Source organism: Muntiacus reevesi, chromosome 2, assembly GCF_963930625.1.
Source record: "Muntiacus reevesi chromosome 2, mMunRee1.1, whole genome shotgun sequence".
Lineage (NCBI taxonomy): Eukaryota > Metazoa > Chordata > Mammalia > Artiodactyla > Cervidae > Muntiacus > Muntiacus reevesi.
The window spans coordinates 3,636,740-3,661,318 of NC_089250.1; the positions used below are offsets into that span (position 1 = coordinate 3,636,740).

The window sequence follows — 24,579 nt, forward strand, 5'->3', positions numbered from 1 at the left end:
ATGTATGCCTTTCCCTGCTGGCTCAGATGGAAAAGAATCTGTCTACAGTGCAGGAGGATTTCTGGGTTGGGAAGATCTGGAGAAGGAAATGGCAACCACTCCACCATTCCTGCCTAGGAAATCCTATGGACAGAGGAGCCTGGTGCCCTATGGTCCATGGGGTTGCAAAGAGTCAGACACGACTGGGCACCTAACACGCATATACGTCAAGCTCTTCTTCATGCATCTGCTCATCTGGATGCTAGCTGAGTGACCTTTGTGGGCTACTTCCAATGAAACGACTAGGCGTGAATGGGTCTCATACTCACAATGGCCACGTGTATTTCATTGTTTGCAGAAGGGGAAGGCTCGCAAGCTATGTAAATCGAATATTCAGCAGAAACATTCTTCAAAATATTCAAATTCCGCAGTTCGCTGCAAATATGCTCCGTGGTGAGACCCTAGAATGATATTTTGAAATCCACACATGTGTAAGGGAGCGGAATGAAAAATGACTGCTGTTTACTTGAAAGGGAGGCAGCGTGCAGGCCGAGCTTGGGTGAAGGACAAGAATCCAGGTTAAGGAAGAGATCCGAGCGCGTGATGCCTCTGCTTTAGGGCAAGCGGAGGACACACCCCACACCTCTCCAGAGCCAGCCAGAAGTGTTGCATACCGGCGACATCATCTCCTTGTTGAAGGTGATGGTGATGTTGGCGCAGTTGTCCTGGTAGTAGGGGTCGGACGTGCACTTGGTCTTCATGGGCTGGAGGCTTGGGGACCGGCACTCGCCCACCCCGGTACAGGGGCGCACGAAGCACTGGCTGTCCAGGATGGGCACGCAGCTCTGCCCGCTGGGGCACTCGCCGTGCCCTCTGTGCAGCGAGCAGGGGCGGGGCCCGCACCACACCTGCGGAGGCAGACGGCGCGGCTCAGGGGGCGCCCGGCGGTCCGCGCGGCCCCAGGACGTGGGCGGCCAGACCGCGCCTACCTTGGAGCAGGCGACCCTCCCGTGCAGGCACTGGCAAGCGTTGCAGTCGGCGTCCCACTTGGCCCCATCGGGCATCACGCTCCCCACGGTGACGCACGACCTCCCTGAAACTGAGGCGGAGACCCGTGAGTGGCAGGAGCTGCCCTTTCTGGAGATGGGCCCCCTGATTCCTCACTCCCTGCCCTGCGGGAGGTGCTGACGCCCGTCGCCCTTCGCCCCATGACAACGCAGCTGCTCCACAACAGGCAAATGTTCTTCCCCCGAGCAGGCCCGGCACCCGGCAACTTGACCACTTTGGTCAGTGCAGCGTCCAGGGATGGGAGTGAGCAGAGTCTTCCCTGGGAGTGAGCGCGGCCCCTTAAGAGCCTGCCGTCTGCCAGGAAAAGGACACACCCTGGGTACAGTGCCGGTCCAAAAGGCGGGGGGTGGCATACAGAACAGAACTGGGTGCCCAGCATGGGGCATGCATCCCTCTGCTTGCCCTGGGTGCCCACGAGCATCACAGCTGCTTGCTGTAGGCACAGAGGTTGGGGAGGGCTGTTACAGAGCATAATGGTGACAAAAGCTGGCCAAAACTAACAGCGACTATTTTCAAAGGACCCTCAGGTTTCCCGTTCCTGGGGGTCTCCAGTGGATGTCCCCGCTATGTTTGCTCCATGACAGTGTCCACACATGACTAGTCAGAAAGGTGGCTGTGATGCCCGCTCAGCCCAGGGGGCCCACAGCAGCTGGACCTGGCCCACATACCTTCCTGGCATTTGGCACCACTGTGCCCTGGGGGGCAGATACAGCGGTAACCATTGATCTCATCCACGCAGGTCGCCCCAAAGGCACAAGGTGAAGACTGGCATTCGTTGATGTCTAGGAGAGATGGAGTTCAAGTTTAGGCTCCAATGGGAGGTACCAATGCTCTTCTGATAAAACACACAGACAGGATCTGTGGGCCTAAGTATAAGCTGAGTGCATTTTCATCATGGGACCAGCACCCAAATGAAAAAATGATCATCAGTACTCCCAAAGTCTCCAGTCACCGCCACCAAGGGTCACCACTAGCCTGACTTCTAACAGCTGAGAATTTCTCATTCGGGGAAACGGCAATTTTTAATTAAATGCTCCTTTTCTCTGATAGTGTAATTTACAGGACAAAGGCCAGCAAAGATTTTGAAAAGGGTCAGGCTAGCAAGTATCTTCGGAGAAGGCAATGGCACCCCACTCCAGTACTCTTGCCTGGAAAATCCCATGGATGGAGGAGCCTGGTAGGCTGCAGTCCATGGGGTCGCTAAGAGTCGGGCACCACTGAGCGACTTCACTTTCATATTTCACTTGCACACACTGAAGAAGGAAATGGCAACCCACTCCAGTGTTCTTGCCTGAGGATCCCAGGGACGGGGGAGCCTGGGGGCTGCTGTCTGTGGGGTCGCACAGAGTCGGACACGACTGCAGTGACTTAGCAACAAGTATCTTAGGCTTGCGGGCCGTGTGGTCTCTGTCACAACCGCTCAACTCTCGCAGCATGAAAGCAACCCTTGACAGCCCGTAAACAACAGTGTGGCTGTGGGTCAATAAAACTTTATTTATAAAAACAGGCAGTGGGCCAGATTGGCCCCCAGGGCACAACCTGCCAATCCCTGATTCAGAAACATGAAATAGATACAACGTTCCCCCTACCCAGTGGAGCCCCAGACGGTAAACAGTCTGCCTGCAGTGTGGGAGACCTGGGTTTGACTCCTGAGTTGGGAAGACGTCCTGGAGAAGGCAACGGCAACCCACTCCAGTATTCCTGCCTGGGGAATCCCATGGACGGAGGGGCCTGGTGGGCTACAGTCCATGGGGTCACAAAGAGTTGGTCATGACTCTGACTTCACTTTCACTTTTCTTTCCCCCACCCAGTAGTTCTTGGAGATCCAAACTTGGGGACCTCAAGGAGAACCAGTAAAACTTCAAATCATTATTGAGGGAGAAGAACACACACAAAGAAGCACAACTGATGTATCACCTTTTTTTTGGGGGGGGGGGGCAAAACAAAGGGCATGTAAAAAAGTAGGAAAAAGGCTCAGAATAAACTGTAAACTTCCTAAAAAACTACATTTCCTGACCTCATTTTGTTTGAATCATTTCAGTGGGGCCTGATCAAGCCCTTCCTGTGGCTGAGGTCTGTCCCCCACCAGCATGGCTGTGGCTGTGCATCCTTGCCCATCACTTCACGTTAATCACAGGGAGGAGCCTCAGAGTCGATTAACCATCAGATGCTGTGGCCGAGGTTCTCTCCCCAAGAACGAGGCAGGCTGTGCCCCCAGGGAAGGGCCAGGAGGCCCGTGGGAGGGAGAGTCCAGCCAGGGGCATCTTACTCCCAGGTGGAAGCAGGAGATTATTTGTCAAGGCTGCTTAGAATCATGGCCATCACTGTTTGAAAGATAAAATCTCTTGGACTAAGGGGTGGGGTGGGGTGGGGAGAAACCAGTCAGAGGTGATCCTTACTTATTCTGCAGTCGGGCCCAGCGAAGCCGGGGGCACATTCACAGCGGTACCAGTTCTCACCATCCACGCACGTGCCGCTGTTGTAACTACGAGAGCAAAGGCCCCTCGGTTACCACCTCCCAGTCTGCCCCTGCCCCCGCCAAAGGTGGCCCCGCGCCGGCTATGATGGGCAGCTCTCAGCCCTGCCCACCCGCACCAGTGCCTGGGTCCCACCAGAGCGTCCAATTCACAGCTCCTGGCTGCAGGAGCGCCAGTCCGTCCCAGGCACTAAACCCTCCCTGGTGATTGCTGTGTCCAGCCAAGTCTAAGCATCACTGCTCTAAATGCAGACACCATCTGACTAAGGTGTGGCCCACGGACTAGCATGAAGGGCACGGCCTGGGGGCTTGTCAGAAAGAAGGAATCTGTAGCAACCCCCAGCCCTCCTGAATCAGAAGTTGGATTTTACACAAGAGGCCCACATCTGTCACAGCCAACAAGTGCCTGCCTAACCGGTCACCATGCTTACCAGGGATGAGGACTGCAGTCATTGGTGTCTGCAAAGTTAAAAAAAAAAAAAAAAAAGAGAGAAAAAAAATTAAAAAAACTTAACAGCGAAGTCTTCTTAGCCCTAAGTGAAAACACCTGTGATTTCCAGGCTACCCAAACGATAAGGCTGTCATTAACGCCAGCAGAAGGAGCTTCAGACCCCTGCTCAATTGGAACCAGGCCCACATCACACTTTGCTGCAGTCACCGTGGGACACTGGTACAGAGGAAGAGGCCCCGGGCGGGCTGGGCAGGGGGCTGTGAGAATGGCTCTTGGTCAGACCAGGGCCAGGAAGCAAGCTGCCATCTGTGTCCACTTATCTCGTGGGTGACTTTCTCATGCCCGGGGCAGGGCTGCCTGCCATCAAGGCCTTAGAACAGGTCCAGGCGATGCACACGGAGCCATCACACAGCTCCGCTTCTGCTTTCCATCGCCAGCCCCGGGTGTCAGGGCGGGCCCTCGCAGAGCTCGGGGTCAGGAGGTCACTCACTCTGCGTGCAGATGGGCCCCTCCCAGCCTTCCTTGCAGACACACGTGAAGGACTCGCCGTTGACCACGCAGGTGCCCCCGTTGTGGCAGGGGCTGGGCAGGCAGCTGCTGTTCCGGGCTGCGAGACAAGACCACGCTCCCTGAGGCTCTGGAGACCTCGTGAGGGGCGAAACAGGGGCCCCAGAGAGCGGTCCCAGGCACTCGGCTGCCCGGCGCTCCCACGCCCGCGGGGGCGGAACGTACCTATGTTGCAGGTTGTGCCTTCCCAGCCTCCGGGGCACATGCACTTGAAAGCGTCCCCCTCGTCGTAGCAGGTGCCTCCGTTGTTGCACGTGGCCTCGTCACACTGGCTGTCCCCTGTACGAGGAGATCAGTGTGGGCCCGGGCCGCCCTCCACCACCGACACAGGCCAGGGTCCCCGCCAGCTCCCACTTACGTGAGTGGCACGTCTTGCCTTTCCACCCGTTCTTACAGTCGCAGTAAAAGTCACTGACCAGGTCGCGACAGGAGCCGCCGTTGTGGCAGGGGTTCTGGCTGCAGTCGTTAATGTCTGCAGGGAGAGCAGACACCCGCTGAAGACACTCCCAGGCCCTTCAACGCCCCACGACGTGTGAGAGGCGTGCCTCTCCACCTTCACCCCGTTTTCCACTCCCAGTTCAAAAACCAGCACAGCCAACCCAGGACTTCGGCAGGGTCAGCCTTTCCCAGGAAAAAAGGAGCCTAGGACAAGTCATGCAAGTTGAACTCAGAGTGCGCGGAAAAGATGACCCCTTTCTCTGTAAGCCGGGATGTCTAGCGTCCTAATTCCAGGGGCTAATTCTCAAAGCATCTCCACAGAAGCTCCCTCCCACGGGCTGGCATGAGCACCATCGACTGCTAACAGCACACGGGCTCTCCTGTCCCAGGGCAGGAGCTGCTGGGGCCTTGCTTCCAGACATTCTCACTAAAAGGCAAGGCCTGCTGGGCTGCCTCTGCCCCCCACGCCCAGCGCTGCCTCCCCAGGGAGCCTGACGCACTGGTCTCGCAGTGGGCCCCCTCCCAGCCGCCGCTGCAGATGCACGTGTAGGAGTTGACGCCGTCGATGCAGGTGCCGCCGTTTCGACAAGGGCTGCTCTCACAGTCGTTAATGTCTGCAGAGGGAGGGGCACAGAACCTGGGTGAATGCAGGACAAGCGAGGCCGCCGCCAGCACTCGCCTAGGAGCTTCCAGTGCCTCCCGAGAAGAGCCACCCGACACCGCCACGCTGAACTCCATCAGGACTGTCCTGGAACCTGACAGGCAGCTGGGGAAGCGGGGGCCTCCAAAGGGCAACCTGTCCATTCAGTGAGAGTCAGGAAGAAACTGCTACGGAAGGCGGACCACCCTATCGATGAAGGTTTCAGCACCTTCTGCAACAAACGTGCTGGAGACCAGAGGCATTAGTGATCTCACTTGAACGCCACCTCGGTCTTGGACCCCTGATGGAACTGGGCTGGTCTCACTTAACAGGATCCAGGCCCCACCCCCGCCCCACGGCTAGGCCAGGCAGGGTGGGGTGCTCGCCCCCGGCCCTGACGCCACGTGGTCTTACTTTCATGGCAGTACGTTCCGGTGAAGCCTTTGTTACAGTCACAGGTGAACTTGCCTCCCGACTGACTCTTGCACTTCCCGTGGGGGCCGCAGACATTGGAGGAAATGTAGCGCACTCCTTCCGGTGTGTCATTGGAGGCCATGGCCACTGTGCAGCTGTCGATCACTGCAAGACAGACCTGGGCTCAGCGCCCGCCAGGGACCCGGCGTTCCCGAACCCAGGACCCACGCCGCCTGCTCTCCCAGAGGCAAGTGCCCTTGGCTGCTGAGGTAAGAAGCCACAAGGCACCTCGGGGGCCAAGATGGCAAAAAAAAATGCGCTGCGTGCACTGTGCCAGATAAAGCCGACACTCCATGCAGAGTTTTTTTTTTTTGAGGCATTTTCTCCCTGTGGAGCCAAGAAGCTCATGCATGCAGGCCCTGTCCACCCTTCCGGCTACATCTGCCAATTCTTCTGGAAGCTGGCTGACGAGGAGGAACGGCTTTCCGCTCCACTCAGTGGCACACACGGCGGCAGAACCGACTCACAGAACCTATGGGCTGAGCCACCTCACACAGCCAAAGGCGCTAGTTAAATCTAAGTGAATTAAAGTTAGGTACATCAGGGTTTCTACTTGCCCTGATCGCTCCCTACATGCCCTGGACCACACGTGGCCTGAGGCTCTTGTACCTGCCGGTGCAGAGACCACCAAGGCAGAAGGCTCTGCTGAAATGGGTGCCCCAGGGAAAGTCTGGGCTTGCAGACCAGCCCGCCCCAGGACGGGAGGCTAAAAGAACTTCCCTCTCTCCCCAGGCTACTTGCAGGCATGGTCCCCCCACTGGCAGCCTGGATAGATTGTTTCCACGTGTTCTGGCTTCCCTCCAAAGGGGCTATCAATCTATACTCCCATCGAGTGTCCCAGGGCAGTGACAAATGGCCAGAGAGGAGGAGGGGTCTCGCAGAGGAGCCAGGGCTCAGCAGGGCGGGCGGTACCTTCGCAGGGGGTGGTGCGGCAGTGGTCTTTAAGGTGGGAGCAGTTCTTGCCTTCATAGTCCTCAGGACACTTGCAGAAATAGTCGCTGGCGCGGTTGTAGCATTGGGCGCCGTGCTGGCAGGGGTTGGGCTCACAATAATCGATGTCCAGCTGTGAGGACCAGGGCCCGGGCAGGGAACAAAGTAAGGCAAAGGCGTGAGTATGACTCCTCTGGGGCAGCGGCCCCCGGAGTGTGACCCTTCCAGCTGCTTCCGTCAGGAGGACACGCAGCAGGATTTACAGCTGTGTCCCAGACACTGTCCAGGTAAGCCTTCAAAAACACAGGGCAGGGTGGGAGAGCGCTGGGTCTGGGATGAAACTGACAAAAAGACACTGACAGGCTGGTGGGGGGTGGGACGGAGGTTCAGGAGGGGGAGGACGTGTGTCCTCACGGCTGGTTCATACTGCTCTATGGCAGACACCGACACATCGCACAAGCAATTATCCTCCAGTGAGAAATAGAGAGATCAACAGTCACCCGGAAGACAATCACTCAGCATTCTCCCTTCACGGCTTATCTAGCGAGAGGAGGCTCCAGACAGTGTCGGGGGACGGAGGGAGGGGAGGGGACGCCTGTGAAGACCTGGCCATCTGCGCTCCAGCCTAGCTCACCTGGCAGAGGTTCCCAGAGAAACCAGTGGGACACAGACACTGGAATCTGTTGACCTCGTTCTGACAGTGACCCCCGTTGAGACAGGGGTTGCTGGCACACTCATCGATGTCTGTCTCACAGTGGTCGCCTGCATAGCCAGGTGGACAGATACAGCGATAACCATTAACCAAATCCTGGAGGAGGAGAAGGAGGGGGAGAAACACATGCATTTGTTCTAGGTGCTGCACAAACGCCGGGCTTCGGTGGTTCAGGGTCACTGTTTCGGTTCAGCGATTCACTGAAAAAGAGGTCACGCCTCTCCAAACGTGTGAGAGGAATTTCTATGCGCGTGCTGTCAAGATGATTCCCGGGAGGGAGGCTGGGGTAACGTGAGCCCGGTTGAAGCGTCCAGAGCCCCACTTTTCATCTGCAGTTTAAAATCTCCCAGGGTCAGAGCTTTCCCGGGGTCCCATCAATCTTAAAGCTTGTTGTCAATCACTAAGGTTTGGACTGAAGCAAAGATTTACATACCTGACAGGTGGCATCATTCTGACACTGGCCGACGCAGTCATTAATATCTAAAAAATAAACAAGTCATCACATCAGAGGGACAATTTACATTGAAATTGGGCTTAATTGAAAAGCCTTCTGCTCTCAGGACAGATTAGAAACCTCCAAGCAGATTTCCTGTGAGTTTCCTGTGAGAGAAGGTTATTACTGGGTGGGAACACGCCCCAGTTCTTCCAGACTGAGCTACTGTAACTTCACATCATTGTTTTAACCACCTTATCAGTGTACGGCCGTCTTACCAGCTAATGAGCCTGATAACAAGTATGTTTTCACCGAACACTCCCTCTCCAAAAACATTCCCTCTATAAGGTTTTCCTTCTACTCCTCAAGTCTTAAACCTGGAGCCTGACTACATATAGCTGGCCAACACCTTCGACACCCTGGCATCATGAAAATCAAAGTGCTGAGAGCCTCACTCACTTATGTCACAGTTTTGACCCATCCAGCCTGGGAGGCAATCGCAGTAGTAGCTGGCAATCAGATTCTTACAGGATCTGGCGTTTACACAAGGTTTGGCCTCGCATTCATTTGCATCTAAAGGAAAGAGGATGAACAGTGAGAAATGGGGTTCCACCCCACCCCCACAAAAAAACCACCAACAGTTTGTCTGAAGTGAGACATTTCAATAAGCTCGCTAAATAAGAGATACTATCTGGAACATCTGAATCCTCCTAGCCATAACCCAATAAGACACGCCAACTGATAACTTCCCAGCTGCTGTGAATAGCCAGCCCCAACTGCCCGGCAGAAAGCACCAGGCACTTCGGTGCAGAACCCAGCGTAGCCTAGTTGCTGGGATTTAAAAGTGGCAGAAAGAATGCAGACAGCTCATTCCTCATGAGATCATCCCCGTTTGGAACCCAGCTGAACACTTCTCGGACAGACGATTGACATGGTTCGAGGAATCCCACGACTTTCCCACAGGGCCTCCAAGAGTCAGGCCATTTGCATACGTGTGATTTCTCCCAGGCTCGCTGGCGCGACCCTCGATAATAAACGACTTCTCGGGAGGGACGGCGCGGAACTGGCAGGGCCGGTCACATGCATCTTCCCTAGCAGCTCGGAGGACTCACGCTAACCCTGGTGCGGGAGTTCTCTTACCTAACTGGCACGTTTTGCCAGTCCACTGGGGCGGGCACAAGCACTTAAACCCGTTCACCAAGTCCTGGCAGGTGCCCCCGTGGGAACAGTTATTCGGAGAACAGTCATCAATGTCTGTTGGACAGAGAGAGGAGAGGGTTGGCAGCTTAATCTCAGTCCGTTTGACAATCAGGTAGTTTACCCCCACCCCTCACATGAGGGACCTTCACTTAAGAGCCAGGCACCTGCTACAAGTGACGGCCACGATGACGGTAAGGCCCGATTTTAGCTTTAAATCCCCCACTGGCCCAGTTCATCTAATCCCCGACCTAAGCGGGCAGGAGAGCCAGCTGGATCCCTGGGCGTCAGCCCTTGGTAATTTGGGACACCATCTCTGCCCACCTTTATTTCTAAAGAAAAGTTTCATCGCAGCTCAGGGATTGCTAAGGAGTGGTAAGGATAAATAGCTTTCTTCACTGATGAAAAAAATCACATTCTTATCTGCTCACAGAGTTCTCCCAAAACAACATGCCTGGGGTACCCAGCCTCCCACTTCTGCACTGGACTCCAGGGCCTTTGGAGGGGTGGTCTCCCGCACACTCAGGAGGTGGCAGGCTCTCCCCGTGAACCTGCTTGCTGAGCCTTCATGCCCCAGGAGATGGGAAGAGAGGAAGCCACCCTTCTCTGTTGCAACAGGGCACGGTTGGCAGCGACCAGATTCCCACAAGCGGTGGGTGGGGGCAATCCCAACCCTGGAACCAAATCCTTAACTGTGTCGCCTCCTGCTATCAGGAGTACATGACAGTGGACCTCAGGCCTGGCAACACCCCCACCTACAAGGGAAACGGTAGGACCCACACGTCTGTAACTTGGTACCCCTGGTCCCTCTTGGAAAATGTTTGTCCCCACAATGAACTTCAGTAGTGACAACCTGCCCCACAGGTGGCGTCTGCAGGACTTCGAGGAGAACCACGGCCCCCAGGATTCAACCCAGAGGAGGCGGGCCTCTGGGGGCCGTGCAGAGGGAGCAGCTTTCCCGGAGAGCCTCTTCCCGCTAGAGCTGCACATGCTGACTCAGGGGGCTGCCTCAGACAGGGGAGCCTGGGGACTGCCCCGGGGCAGGGCCTCGGAGCATGTCTGATCCCTCCCACGGAGACGACACGGGGCCTCGACAGTCCTGCATCTCGACACAGTGACCCACGGCCCCCACACCGAGAAAGGACGCAGGTCAAAGCCCGGACTTACTCGTGGAGCACGTGGGGCCAGTCCAGCCCGGAGAACACTCACACTCGAACCCCAGGGAGGTCTCCTTGCAGCTGCCTCTGTTGTGGCAGGGATCAGAGAGGCAGGCGTGCTCCGCTGTGGACACCAGAGGGCCGTCAGCATGGGACGCCCACCAAGAGGCTACCGGACGCGAGCCCCCCCGCCCACCCCACCCACAGCCCACCCCTGGGCCACCAGCTCGAGCTTGTCCAAGAAATGATGCGTATACACTAACATGTGTAAATAGACAGCCAAGGGGAATTTGCTGAATGACTCAGGGAGATCACACTGGGGCTCTGTAATAACCTAGAGGGGTGGAAACAGGTGGGAGGTAGATTCAAGAGGCAGAGGACATAGGTCCACCTGTGTTAACATACGAACAACATATCAATTCATGTTGATGTATGACAAATCAAATCAATGCTGTAAACCAATCATCAATTAAAAATAAATAAATCTTTTCTTAAAAAAAAAAAAAAAAAAGAAATGAAAGCGAGTGTGGGACACAACCCCGCTGTGTCTGGGGAAAAAGAAGTCACCTTTCTCGCTAAGCTCTCTGGTCACCTTTCTCCCAGCTTCCGACTGGGAGCTGGGTCACTGCCCTGCATACACCGCCCCGAGGCCATCAGACACACCCAAAACACTTGGGCAACTGGAGGGAGGTTTCAGAGCCACAGAGCTGCTGGGAGCACAGGTCTTAACACCGAGGACAGTTCACCGTTCCCAAGTCTCCAAGGGTATTTGAGATGAGCGGACAGAAAGAGTAGAAAAGGGGCTCTCTCTGCGCCTAGACCACTTACCGATTTCACAGTTGGGCCCGGAGTACCCTTCGGGGCAGGAACACTGGTATTTGTCAGGCCCTGTGTTGCTACAAGTTCCCCCATTGAGACACGGCTGATGGGTACCACAGTAGTTGAGATCTGCCAAAAAGACCCCAAAAAAGTCTCTCAAAGGTCAGAGAGGCTGCCCACCTGCTGCATTCCTAGACCCATTCCTCTTTACAAGCTAAAACCGAAAGAAACAGAGCCAAATTCACGGCGTTAAAGGCAAGTTCAAGCAGATTCGGAATAAAAGCCCCAACAAACAGAAGTAAAGGAGAGTGGACCCCCTGACCCCGTGCCCGGGACGCACCTCTGTCGCAGAGCTGGCCGCCCCCGTCCCCGCGCCCGGGACGCACCTTTGTCGCAGAGCTGGCCGCCCCAGTTGGTCTCGCAGAGGCACTGCCAGGGTTCGTTGCACGTGCCGTGGACGCAGCCGGGGTGTGGGATGCACTTGTCGCAGTAGAGGCCCTGCCAGCCGTACTGGCACCTGCGGACACACAGCGCCAGCCCTTACTCTCCAGAGCCGGCGGGGAGAGCCGAGCGGGAAAACAGGCGCTCGAAGCCCAGGCTCGCCGGTTCTGGTGACCGCCCGTCCAGGGGTTCCCTCTAAACAAACGTTTTCACAGTGGGACCGAGGGCCCCTCCCAGGCCCAGGCGACCCCCGACATAAAGGCAGGCCCTGTCTGGGGAGAGGCCCGCGCAGGGCCTTCCTGCACAAAGCCCCTCTCTCTTCTCAGGCTCCCGCAGGAGCCCAGGGGAATCAATCAAGCCCTGGGGTCAGAGGAGAGGGCTCTCCCTCCAGTGAGAGCAGCCACGCGCAAGTCCTGCAAACGTGGCGAGCTTCACACCGCAGCTCCGCTGGGTGCCCTCTCAGAGCGCATCGTGACCGCAGCCCACGACAAGATATCAAGGGCGGCAGGAAACTGCTTCCCAAGGAGGCGTCCTGAGACGGGACAAGGAGGGAGGGGGCACGCTTCCTCGCAGAGATGGGCTTGGATTTCTGGACACATGTCTGCAGGGAGAGCGAGGAAAGCAACCGTGCTCAGAGCCAGCTCTGTGGGTGACCTATGACCCACCATCGCGGTTGCTTATGCTCTTTATTCTATAGCAGTTATTTCTCACTTTGCAAAAACTGAGCCAACTCAGTTTATCCAGCATTGGGGAAGTTTCCTTTATAAATAAGCGCATCACTAATCAGACTCTTTGGAGGCCAGAGAGTGCCTTTGATCCTCAAACAAAACCAGAAGCACACACCTTCACCAGGGCAGGCCTCAGCTACTCTTCCCTCAGGTTTCAAGCCCTCTGCAACTGTTATCTTCTCAGAAATGCAGCTTCAGCAAGCAGGTGGGAGCAGAGGGGAGGGGACCCCACGGCAGAGGAAGGGGCAGTGAGCAAGGGCGAGCGACAGGCAAGCATTTCCAGGGTGGGCCACCAAAGCCCTGTCAGAACCGTCTCCCCCTTCCTGGCCACTCAGCTGCACTTGGGAAAACAAGCACCCCAACATGTAAAGGCTTTCTGCTTCTAGAGAGCTGAAGCCTGGCTAAAAACCCTCGTCATGGGAAAATTATAGGGATCCAGCTAATAGCTAATCACCCATGGCCGCGAGTCAACTTAGCCCCTGAGAATTCTGACTAACCACTTCCTAACTTCTAAAAGCAAGCTATCCACGCCCCAGTACAAAGAACCACCAGGATGTGCGGTTTAAAAATCAGACACAGGATTCCGGTTGATCTGAAATGAAACTTCAGTCTAAATGACAAATGACTATTTAATGGAGTAAAATAAGAACAAAGTCAATCCTTTGGTAGCAATTTCTTTAAAAGTGGACACTCAAGTTGGTGGGAGTTCAGGGTGATGGTTTTGATACTCTCAGCCTAGAAGGTAGATATTAAGAGGGAGCTGATTTGGAAATAGCATTCTCTCACTGTCTTTCCCCAATTCCCTCCCAAATGAGGGTTCGCTACACCTCTTCAATTTGCTTAACAAAATGCAAGAAGAGACAGCTGAGGACCTGCCCTCAGCTCTTAATTAATGAGAGCTTGATCCCCAAGCATAAAAAAGGAACCACAAGAGGCCACGGATGACTTCAAAAGAAAACAAATAAAAATACTGACCCTAAAACAGGCATCCACAAAGTTATCCCAGTTTAATAATATATGATTAAGGTTCTCATGAGAAATTGAAGCGACTTTCCTCACAGGATGATTCACAATTAAGTTTGATATTATTGGCAGGCTTGCAATGAAGCAAGACGGTGCATCCAGGAAAAGGAACCCAGGTCGACTGGGGAGCGAGAGAGGCAGGCAGGTTCTCTCATGTGGGGGAAACAAAACAAAACCCCAGCCCTGTCGGCCACCATCCAGAGGGCCGCTTACAGGTCGCGGGCCATCCAGCTACGTGAGCAGCAGGACCGGCGAGAAGGTTCTGTTTTGATTTTTCTTTCAAGGGAAGAGGAAAGAGCAGGGTGGGAGGCTATGCAAATGCCGTGTGGGAAAGTCACACCTCCAGTCAGTAAGGGCCTGCGTGTCCAGGCAGGAGTGGGAGGGAGGCTTCCAGAGAGGAAGGGCTCAGCTCTGGAGACAAAGCCTGTTGTTCTGGCTGGGAGGGCCTCCCCGGGTAGCAGCATGTTTATTCTGATGACGGGAGCAGAAATCAACCCCTAGGCTGATACCCATCTGAGCCCAATGCAGGCGCTGCGGGTGCCCGTGAGCTCGGCTGCTCTGAACCCGCGAGCACCCTTCAGGAGAAGGGCCTGCTCCCCGCCCACCAGCTGCCCCCACTGACAGGGGTCTGCCCCAAACCCCCTCGGCCTCCTGGAGCATAAATGTCGCTCTCTGCAGTGCAAGGACAGAGACATCTCAGAGCAGCCTGCTTCCGTGTGACTTCAGCAGCCCTGAGCTCTCCTTCAGCCTCAGAGCTCAGCGCTCCAGGCGGCAGGGAGCACCCCGAGGTGCAGACCACGGCGGTCCTCTAGACTTTCTGAGCAGCAAAACCACGTGGCTGAGGTGAGCCAGCCAAAATGCAGATGCCTGGGCCCAGCCGAGGGAGTGGGAGCATCTGGGTGCAGGGTGGTACCCCAGAACCTGCGTCTGCACACACCCCCGGTTAATTCGGGGCAGGACACGGAGTACCGGGGTTTGTCTCTCCAGCAACGGCGGCGTCACCGGAGGCTTGCTGCAAGTGCTGAGACTCGATCCCCCCGACCCCGACGCAGAATATGACTCAGAATATGTGACCGCACAAGACCCCAGGTAACATCAGTTTGAGAAGCACTGGTTTAGACTAAGGATTCGTAAGCTGCCCTCAGCTCAAACTGGAGTGGCTTTGGGGGCGAAAACGACAGGTCCGAAGGACCCATGTAGTGTCACATTAAATCTGCTAATCCTTCAGGTTTGGGAGGGGAGTAAAGTGGGTGCTCCTGTCAAAATGCCACAGACACCCCCAGCATTTCCTGAGACAAGCCTTTCCCAGATGGGCACGATGCACATTTCAAGAAGCTGCAAAGGATGTAAGCGGGAAGCGGTGGGGGGAGGTCTAGGTTTGGCTTCTTGCATTGTCCCGGGCCATAAAAGAACAGACTTCAAAGGTCGGCAGCAAAAGTCTACATTCATCAGGCTCAACTGACAAGATTCCAGCCCAGCCATTAACCTCTCAGCACCGGCCGGCTCCCGCCTGCGAAGGGGCCAGGAGCTCGTGCTAATCCCACTCTAAAGAATGCTCCACTTTCCCGACTGATGGGAAACGTGGGGGAGGGCCGGGAGACAGAACGCCAAGGCCAGCACCAGCCCCGGCCTCGACAGTCCATTAGCACTTGAAGGGGAAGATTATAACAACGTGTTATCAATTTACAGAACCCTTAATACATGAAGTCACTCGCTATGCCCAGTTTTTTTTTTTTCCCAAGCATGTACATTCCAGTGGACAGCTGGTATAATTTAATAAGCTTCGGATGTGCTTATTTGAATTTTTTTTTTGGTCAAGTTTTCTTGTCCTCCAATGAAAGACAGGCATATTCACAATAGAGTCAGTCCTCTTTTTGCATTAAAGGGATAATTATTAGGGAGAAAAAAAGTTGAGTTTTTACCTGCAGTCGCCTGGGAGTTTGCAAGACCCATGCTTGGGGCTACAGCCCTGTCGGCAAATAGCTGTAAAAAAGATAAAAAAGGGAAACACAGAAGGGTGTGTCAGCACGCTGCCAGTCTCTAACAGGGCCACAGTTGTGGGAATGGCCTCGTCTGACAAAATCCACTGTTTAAAGAGATCTCATTTCAAGTACACTGTAAGGAGAGGAAGATGGGAGGTGTCCCAAGAACGAATCCAGCTTTAAACTTCAAGGCCATGCGAGCAGATCCTCAAACGTGATGGTATTTGTGGACAAAAAGCAGGCAAGTGGGTAGGGGAAGGGGTGCCTTTGAATGATACATGCCCTGCTTCCACCCTCAACTCCCACCCTTGCCAAAAACAAAAAGAAGGCCTAATCCTCCCCCGTCATCATCCTTCCTCCATCATCCAGCCTTCCTAGAACCCTCCAACCAAACGCCTGGTGTCTCAGAAAGCCCACGGGACTCACAAAGCAACCAGGCTGACCTTACTTGGCAGGCTAAACCACCAGCCGGATCTAGTGGTATTTTTTTTTTTTTTTTGCAAAGTATTCCTACAAAGCAATTCTGCTTCCTTTATGGAAAAAAAAATTTTTTGAACAGACATTAGAAAATAGTAGGTAGATAGTTTTAAGTAACTGTTACTGATTTTTAGGACACCAACTATTTAAAATATGTTTATCAGTCCTTTCATTTGGATCCCAGAAAGGTTACCTTTTCAAATTCCTGTCTCTAATTATTTAAGAAAGCATTTTTGCCCAAGAGACCAGCAAATTCTTCTTTGCCCTGCCCTTCAGCCACAGTTCAAAAATTCATTTTTTAACTTGAGTTTATCTTAAAGGAATTTACCAAATCATATGAACCAAGCAGAGTGCATTAATGTTCGTAAGGGCCTATTATATGGTTAACTAGAATTACCCACCAATTTGCTCTGAATGAGCAGCTTTGTGAAGGGGAAGCCCACAGACAGTTCTGTGCCCACCTGTGAACTGGTGCGAACTCCCTGAATTCTAGCAGTCGGGGCTGACAGTCAACGGGATGTCTGGAGTTGTGTCCCACTGTGGGCACATTCAATTCACCGCTCACTCTCTCCCCAAGGCCGTGCCCCCAGGGATGCCCAGTGAAGGCTGCCGGGAGGCCACCTTGAGCCCAGGGTGTCGTTTCTCACAGGCTCTCAGACACGGGCTGGATAACCCCGTCTCAGCCAGCATCTGTTAGGTCAGGGGCCTTAAGCACAGACCCTGAGAAGCGGGGTCAGGCAGCAAGCACAGGAGTGGAAGAGGCTGAGCCGGAGCCGGCCCGGCCTCGGCCGGCCCAGGAGCCGCTCTGGAGTGCGGACTGCAGCCCTGAATCAAGGCCGCGGGGGTGTGGCCCGCACACACCGGTGTCAGCCACTCACAGGCCGAGCCGGAGGGGCTGGGCGGCAGGCGGCACCCCTTTAGCCCAGGACAGCGCTCCAGAGATGGAGCTGCTGTGAGGGGTTGGCAGGCAAGGCTCAGAGCACCTGGGGGAGGGGGTACCCACAGCAGCTTTGTGTCTGGGGCCTAGAAATCAGCCCCCGTCTCGCATGCCCAGGAGGCCGCCTGACCAGAGGCGGGCAAGACCGTGAGCACGCCCACACACCTTTGTTGCACTCTGGGCCCGTCCAGCCTTCCATGCACGTTTTGTTCCCATTCTGGTCACAGGCATAGTGTCCAAAGAAGTCGTCTCTGGGTCGGCAGAACTTATTGCAGCCGAAGCCATAGTAATAATCATCGCAGATTACTCGGATCTGATACTCAAAGTGGGCAACCCCTGCATTGTGCTTCAGCGTCTGCCACTGCCGGCCGGGGTTGATCATGCCCGAGTGGGAAGCCTTTTCAATGATGCTGTCAGGTTCTAGAGGCAAAAAAAAAAAAAGGGATTAATCACAGTAAACTTCACATGGGAGATTTCTCCCCCAACCATTCTGATGATTTTTAATAACAAATGCACCTGGTACAAAATTCAAACAGTACAAAAGGGCGGAAAACGAGCCATTCACCTCCCTCTCCAGAGGCACCCACCGTACATTTACCTTCTTACTTCCACTATTTCACTGTTTGCAAATAAAGTGAAATTATTTACCTAGTTTCTGGCATGTGCATTGAGGTTGTTTTGGCCTTTTGTTAATAAGTAAGGCCACAAGTAACAGCCTTGAACATATCTGCCTGCATGTGGTGCTAAAAGAAAGAAACATCCCAGAAACAGAAGTACTAGGTCAAAGGCACACACATAAACAACCCAGTTCCAGCCAGAAAACTCCAACCATCAGGACTGAAGCCCTGTCCTGCTCTCCCGCCAGCAGAGGAAACTTCCCCAGCAGCAGTGCCAACACTGTGTTACTGGACCTCCAGACTGAATGGGTATGTAAGTGATGGTGAGAACCCTTTTGACAAAACCACGTGTATCTGTTCCCCGGAACTGCAAGCCTCTTTCTCTCCTTCACCCAAGCTTCTGTTGTGCTGTTGGTAACACTGGTTTGCAGAAGCTCTTTATATGTGATAGAAAGAGGCCCCTCTCTTATGGAAGGCTACTCTTCAAGAAATTTCACTATCCCAGGTTAAGGTTAGCAGCCTTTCTTTTCTGGTTTTAGGGTTGTGTATTTTGCTTTAGAAAAGCTGTGTCTACTCCCAAACTCTTCACTGGAAGCCAAAGAGCAATACTGGGTGTTTTTTTTTAAGTTGAGAACTTTGCTGCCTCTTAAGCTGGTGTTTAAACAGCAATACCATGAACTTGATGTATTTGAACCACCTTTGCCCGGAGGGCAGATGGGAAACTCATCCACCCCAGTTTACAGACAGGTGGACTGAGGGTGTTTTCCAGCCAAGTCAGGCTCCTTAAAGAGTGCCTAGGCTCACCCGGGGCCTAAGCGGCTCCAGGAAGAGGCAGTGGTCCCTGCCCTGCGGTCACTTATCATCTAGTTGGGTAAAAGACAAACACAAAAACAGCTGCAGATTCCAGGTGTCCGGAGCTCAGAGCAGGGCTGTGGGCAGGAGCCGAGACCCCAGGTCAGCACCCAGCCTGATCCTGCATTTGTTTTCCTAAACTTGCCAGCACCAACCCTGGACACCATGTCAAATCCAAGGCTGCCTTGGAGCGACCGTTATGGCCTGCGTGCAGTGTCTTTGTGATTCTTACCCACCCACACCCCTGTTTTTCTAGGCCCAGGGCCTGTGCTCATTTGCAAGGCTGGGCCAACGCCACAGGTGACCAGGACGCGGGCCTCCTGGGTGGCCTCAGCCACACTCCACCTCAGACAGCGCCCAGTCCGCACCCTCTGGGCACTTACCTTTGGGCAGGACAAGCCTTGGACAAGCCCGCATACCTGCAGACCTACACCCCAGCATGCATGAAGCACTTGCAGAGAACGCTTTCCTAACCTGAGTTTTGCAAATAAACACGGGCCAAAGAATGACAAAAATGTCCCTCTATTAACTGTGTGTTTGCTCTGCTGGTTCAATTAAAAAGTGGAGTGAGCTATTACTATGTGATGATGAGATCTTAATAAAGGAATTACTGAAACACACTGGCCCTGGCTCCAAGGACTCCCCTCCACTCAGGCAGGTAAGGACAAACAGTTCAGACGGGAGTCCAGGGCACTCCGAAAGGCACAGGCTGCTGCGTCAGTCAGCTTGCTGCCGTGCTGTTTCCGGGAGATGTTGTGGAGACATCATGTAGAGCCCCCAGTGGGGGGAACAGAGGCATGTTCCTCACACCTGCATGACAGATTCCTCCTAAGGGCTGAGAGGGAGTCTAGGGTGTCTGGGACACACTTCCTGGCATCCGGGTTACAGAGCGCATGTCTACTGGCAGTTTTTTCTAAGCTCCTGCCACCTGAATAACTCTTCCTATCAGCTTGGGGCGCTACCAGTGTTTCTGGGTGAGTTCACATGGCAGTCCAGCTTAAAGGCTGGACTTCCCTGGTGGTCCAGTGGTTAAGAATCCACATTCTAATGAAGGGGACACTGGTTCTCTTTCTGGTCTGGGAACTAAGATCCTACAGGCCTTGCAGCACACTCAGAGATAACAGTGATAAAAAAGAATAAAAAAGAGAGTAGAAGGGAATGTTAGCAGGCCTTCCTGCAATCATGAACTGCGTGAAGATGGAAGACAAAGCACCCGCAACAGTTCTTCAGGTCAAGGAGGAGGGCATGAGAGGCAAGTATGAGCAGAACCCTGGAACCACGCCAACCACAAACCTAGATGGCAACCTTGGCCAAGAAGGCTAAGTAAGATATAAGGAAAACCTGGTCTAAGGATGCCAACTTGTGTTTACATACCTATTGATCAGAGTGATAAATCATTTGCCCTGGGAAAGAGTAAAATCTGCACCTTTAGATAGCGCAGGCCTGAGAGGTGAGCGATGACTGAGGGCAGATGACAGCAAGGCCAGCCTCAGACAATACTTTCTAACACATGTGTATCTCCTGGGCTTCGCCTGGGCCGGGCTGTGCCCCTGAGGGTTCACTGCAGAGCTGCTGTGAGAGGGAATTCTCAGTTCCGAAGCTCAGGGCTCTGCCTCTAAATCTGAAGCCTTGTTTGGTCCTTAAAGAGCAGCCAACTCCATTTGGGTTACTACACAGCTTCAGTTTCTGCCCTCATGGAGGACAGTCCCCCTGGGAGGCATAGAGTGTGAAGGGAGTAAAAAGCAAAATACTCCAGGGAGGGGGAACAGCACATGCAAAGACCTTGAGGCAGGACAGAATGTGATGCCTTTGAGAACAGAAAGGTGACTGGCGCGGTATGATCATACGGCTGTGACAGATGACAGTGTGGCCGTGAGATGGAGCAGGCAGGAAGACAAAGCCGGGCTGTACCAGAGGCCTTGGGGCCACACAGATACCTGTCCAAGCTGCCAAATGGCTCTTACAAGGTGATACTCAAACGGTACACTTTGAAAAGATGAAGATGGCAGGAGGATGCAGAAAGCACCAGAAGTGGACCAGGGCAGATAGACAGAGGTCCATTAATTCAGCCGTTACTATAGGAGCACGAGCAGACGGTGGCGCGGACCAGGACTGCAGCAAGACGCCAGTGAGCTGCTGGACATAAGACTGTCAGAACTCGGAGGTGGATCAGACGCCGCCAGGAGAGAGGGCGGTACATAGGGAGTGCCGCCCAGACTCCTGGATTACAGTCCTGGGTGTTCAAATGCTGCTGCCAGTCACCATCAAGGGCCCTAGGCAAGCTCCGCTTTGGGGAGGGAAGATGACACATTGGGTTCTGAACATGCTATAATTCACGATACCTTGGAAGCACTGCAGAAGGGAGGCTGGACAAGCAAGTGGATAAGCCACTCCCAGCAAACCCCAGCCCCTCCTCATCGAGTTCTCAACGTGAGCCTGAGTGCCCTGCAGGGGACATCCCGCGACTTGGAGGCAACCCTTCACTTCAGGGGTAAAGGTCTGGGAGCCCTTTATCCCCACCCCAGTGTTTCCATGGTTTTACCTCCCGACAAGGGACGAGAGGCTCCAGAACCCCCGAAGGGAGCAGACAACTGTGGGCAGCTCTGGGTGGGCCCCCACTTCCGGGGGAAGAGCCGCCTGACCTGTGGGTGATGGGAGGCCTCGGAAGGGCCCTGCATACGCTTGGGGCTCCCTGCACACCCCGACAGGTATCCTGATCCGGCTCTCACCAGGAGCCAGCAGGAACCTCAAGGATGCTCGCCCCACCAGCCTGTGTCAACATCGACACCAGGCTATCCGAGGAGCCTATCCCTGCCCCACGCCCGTCACCCCAATGCTTAGTGACCACTGCAAGCAGGTCCCTGTGACATAGGCTCACCCAGCCCCCAACGCGCGTGGCAGGGGAGGGAACAAACAGGGGCCCACGGCCCTGACTGGCACCAGCCGCAACCCAGGCTGGGCGCCGACTCCCCTCCCCCACCACAGCGGAACAGGGCGCCGCTCGGGGACTCAGATGCCAAAGGGAGGGGGTGACCCAAACGGCCTGGAGCCTCAGGTAATGGGCTCAGCAGCAACCAGGTGGGCCCCGGCGGCCCAGTGAGATGGGGCAGGCCCTCCGGTGCCCCTTCTGGTGAAAGGAAGGCGGGGAGAGAGGGAAATGTCACTATAGCAGGGTCAGAGGGTGAGACCCGCAGAGGAAAGGTCAGAGGCAGTGGGCTGATGAGCCCTCCTCTTGTGCAGACTCGGATTTCAGCGTGAACCAAGATTCCCCATGACAACCACCCAGATCCTGCTGGCAAAAGGGGAACTGGCAGAATCAGCCAGGGAGGGGAGGCGTATTTGGAAGCTACAATTCAAGAGCAAAGGCCCTCCAGGGCCTCCCCGCCCCAGCCCCTGCGCCCGCCCACCCCCAGCAGGGGAGCCCATGCTGAGAACAGGGTCAGCTTGCAGAAGCGGACAAGCCTGGCGTGGTGGCCACGAGGCACTGGAACCAGCTTCAACGAAAGGACTGTCATGGCCAGTGTGGGAAACGCAGACACTCGGGGCTCACCTGCCCACGAGTGAAATTCAAGGTCGGTCTTTCGAGCCCAGAGCCACCTCTGGGACTTTATCTTTCCGATGAGAGATTAAACGCTCACTTAAAATTTAAATGGACTTTTTAAAAGTCACTACTTTGATCCTTTCACAGTCTACAAGGTTTTAGAGTTGTAAAACCATTAAGATCTCTATCCTAAAGATAATCTAAGGCCTGTATTCAGGGGCTGAGTTAACTAGCAATCTGTCCTGGCCACTTAATATTCCAAGGGAAAATTCTAGGGGAAGGGATGGGAAAAGACTCCATGGAGAGGTTCAGGGTTGGGGGTAGGTGGGTACAGAATGGTCTGACAGGCCCGGGGGCCTGCTCTGTGCTTCCAGACTCACAGGTGGAGCCCCTGGTTTGATACTTACGGACAGTGTCATTGCTGGAATCCCACGCCTCCACAAGCAAAGTGTAGGACCTCTGAAACACAGATAAACAACAGCTCAGTACTCAGAAACCGGGGTCAGCTCACAAAGGTCAGGCTTTCACGGCCTGCCTGCATGCTCTGCCAAACAGAACCGTGCACCGAGATGGGACCTGTCTTTGCTGTGAAGCGAGGCCCTGGGTGCTCAGACCCAGACCAGCTCCCCACCCACCCCCAGAGCCCACCCCAAGTTGACAGAAGAGACAGCGCTCTCTGTCATCCGCAAGCAGGTAGCCCCAAGTTCCTAGCAGGAAATGCCACCTCCCGATTTATGCACACTTGACGTGTGGTTTCCCCAAACTTTCCAGCCTCTTAGCATGACGCCTGAGAAAGCTGCACAAAGAACTGATTCTCAGCTAACCTACCCAGGTATCTGGGCTGGGGAGTGGGGGTGCTCATCCAGTGAGGAGGGCTGCGGACTGCTGTTTCACTCCGGGCCTTGCTGGGGAGGTCCCCAGGGGGCCCCCTTTCCTTTTCAGAACCCCTTTGAAAGCCCTGTCTGTGTGAGACCATCTCGGCTCCCACAAGTATCAGGTGACTCTAGGAAGCAGGAGGGGTGGGTAGGTGCAAAGAGACTCTGAACACAAAGGCAGTAACCTAACTTAGGGGTGCACAGTGCCGGGGGGCGGGGGGCTGGTAGACGATAGGAAAGGAAGTATTAAAGGAAGAAAGAGCTGCACTCCATGGGTTATATTTATTGATAAACTTATCTGTCAATAAGATCTAACATTCCAGGAATAATCAGAGTCCACTAACCAAACAAATTCCCTGGACACTGGCGGGACGCCAGCAATCCACCTTTTATCTTCCAGCTTATCTTAGAATTCCACCTCTCCCCCCAAAACCCAAGCCATCAGCAAATTCCCGCTTTTACTCAAATCTTCATTTGTAACTTAGGATGAGGTCAGTCTCACAAAACACCAGGCTTTCAAGAAAGCTTCTGCTGTCTTCGTGATGGGAAATGTATCCAGGAGGGGGTGGGATGGAGAGGAAGGGCACGTGAATGTTTCTATGCATCCCTGCCTTTCACTGTCCAACACCAGGACGCTGAAAGAGCAGCGTGTATGGATCAAACAACACAACTACAAGGTGAAGGCAAAAACAGAAGGGGGAAGGAAGAAAAAAAAAAAAGAGCTTCATTCATAACTCAAGGCGAGCTTACTGCTCACACAGTGACCCAGCAGGTCTTTGAATATAAAAATATCTTGTGATAGCCCCTGCCTTGGAATTCAGCCGAAATATGTTTCATACTCAAAGCAGAGTAGGATTCCATTTCGTTCACTGATAACTGTGGGAAAATGCTCTGAAAAGCAAGTAGAACCAGGCAAGCCAGGGCATATACCCAGCCCTCTCCTGCGACCGGCCAGAGGTACAAATTCACTGCTGTCATTGTTGATATTTTATTAGTGAAAGTTACACCTTATTTACTGCCTCTGCGTTTCCTACGATTTCCTACAAATTACAGGACCCCTCCCTGAGAACAGCAAGAAGTGAAGTTTCTCTGCAGACGTGAGATGAGAGCCAGGTCCATATGAGGCCACATGTGGGGCTGATGCTGGATAACGAGGCCCTTCCCTTACCGGTCACGACGAGACCCACCTTCTCCACTTGCACACATTGCTGCAATTTATCCTCTGATTAAATGCACCAGCACTAAACACGTAATGCCTGCGAGCCCCGCGAAAGGAAGGGCCTCTGGGATCAGCTGGCATGACAGCAGGGACTGCTTAATGCTCAAGGGAGGGGGCGGCATGGTTCTCACACAAGGTCCTGGGAGGCCAGGCTGCCTTCAGACTCATCCTCCCAGAACTGGGAGATCTCAGAAGCCGCTGGCCAACACGCCCCGCCTCGAGGGGAAGGAGGGCAGCATCTGGGTCTTCCCACGAACCGCCTTCTAGGAGGCAGAGGTGGGCTGGGGGCTGCAGCATTGGCGGTTTTGGACCGTCTCACTCCCAGGCTTCAGAGGAGGGACCACAGTTCTCGGACTCAGCTCCTGGGGCAGGAGGACTCCTCCCCAGCCAACCTTCAGAGCAAAGACTCCTCTCCGAGGCTCCTATTAGGAGGCACTCTCACCTCCCACTCCGTCCCCGCACTATAGATCAACAATCAAGATAATTTGGCAATGATTATTAGTTGCTAGGGAACTTTAACTTTTCCCAGGCCCACGCCTGACCTCT

General features: G+C 54.3%; 1 protein-coding gene across 1 annotated transcript in view; it reads right to left on the bottom strand.

The window, feature by feature from the left end:
• The window catches only part of JAG1 (jagged canonical Notch ligand 1), a 35,183-nt gene that overhangs the window by 3,096 nt on the left and 7,508 nt on the right, over positions 1-24,579 (bottom strand). The window contains exons 3-24 of the mRNA XM_065920870.1: positions 22,347-22,398; positions 17,095-17,349; positions 15,456-15,516; positions 11,728-11,858; positions 11,351-11,470; positions 10,533-10,646; positions 9,309-9,422; positions 8,628-8,741; positions 8,169-8,215; positions 7,658-7,831; positions 7,006-7,156; positions 6,034-6,198; positions 5,480-5,593; positions 4,900-5,013; positions 4,707-4,820; positions 4,465-4,581; positions 3,955-3,982; positions 3,447-3,532; positions 1,716-1,829; positions 969-1,078; positions 654-887; positions 309-440 (exon numbers count right to left, since the gene is read on the bottom strand). Of these exons, the coding sequence (XP_065776942.1) occupies positions 309-440; positions 654-887; positions 969-1,078; positions 1,716-1,829; positions 3,447-3,532; positions 3,955-3,982; positions 4,465-4,581; positions 4,707-4,820; positions 4,900-5,013; positions 5,480-5,593; positions 6,034-6,198; positions 7,006-7,156; positions 7,658-7,831; positions 8,169-8,215; positions 8,628-8,741; positions 9,309-9,422; positions 10,533-10,646; positions 11,351-11,470; positions 11,728-11,858; positions 15,456-15,516; positions 17,095-17,349; positions 22,347-22,398 (2,661 nt within the window). The remainder of the gene's footprint in view (positions 1-308; positions 441-653; positions 888-968; positions 1,079-1,715; positions 1,830-3,446; positions 3,533-3,954; positions 3,983-4,464; positions 4,582-4,706; positions 4,821-4,899; positions 5,014-5,479; positions 5,594-6,033; positions 6,199-7,005; positions 7,157-7,657; positions 7,832-8,168; positions 8,216-8,627; positions 8,742-9,308; positions 9,423-10,532; positions 10,647-11,350; positions 11,471-11,727; positions 11,859-15,455; positions 15,517-17,094; positions 17,350-22,346; positions 22,399-24,579) is intronic.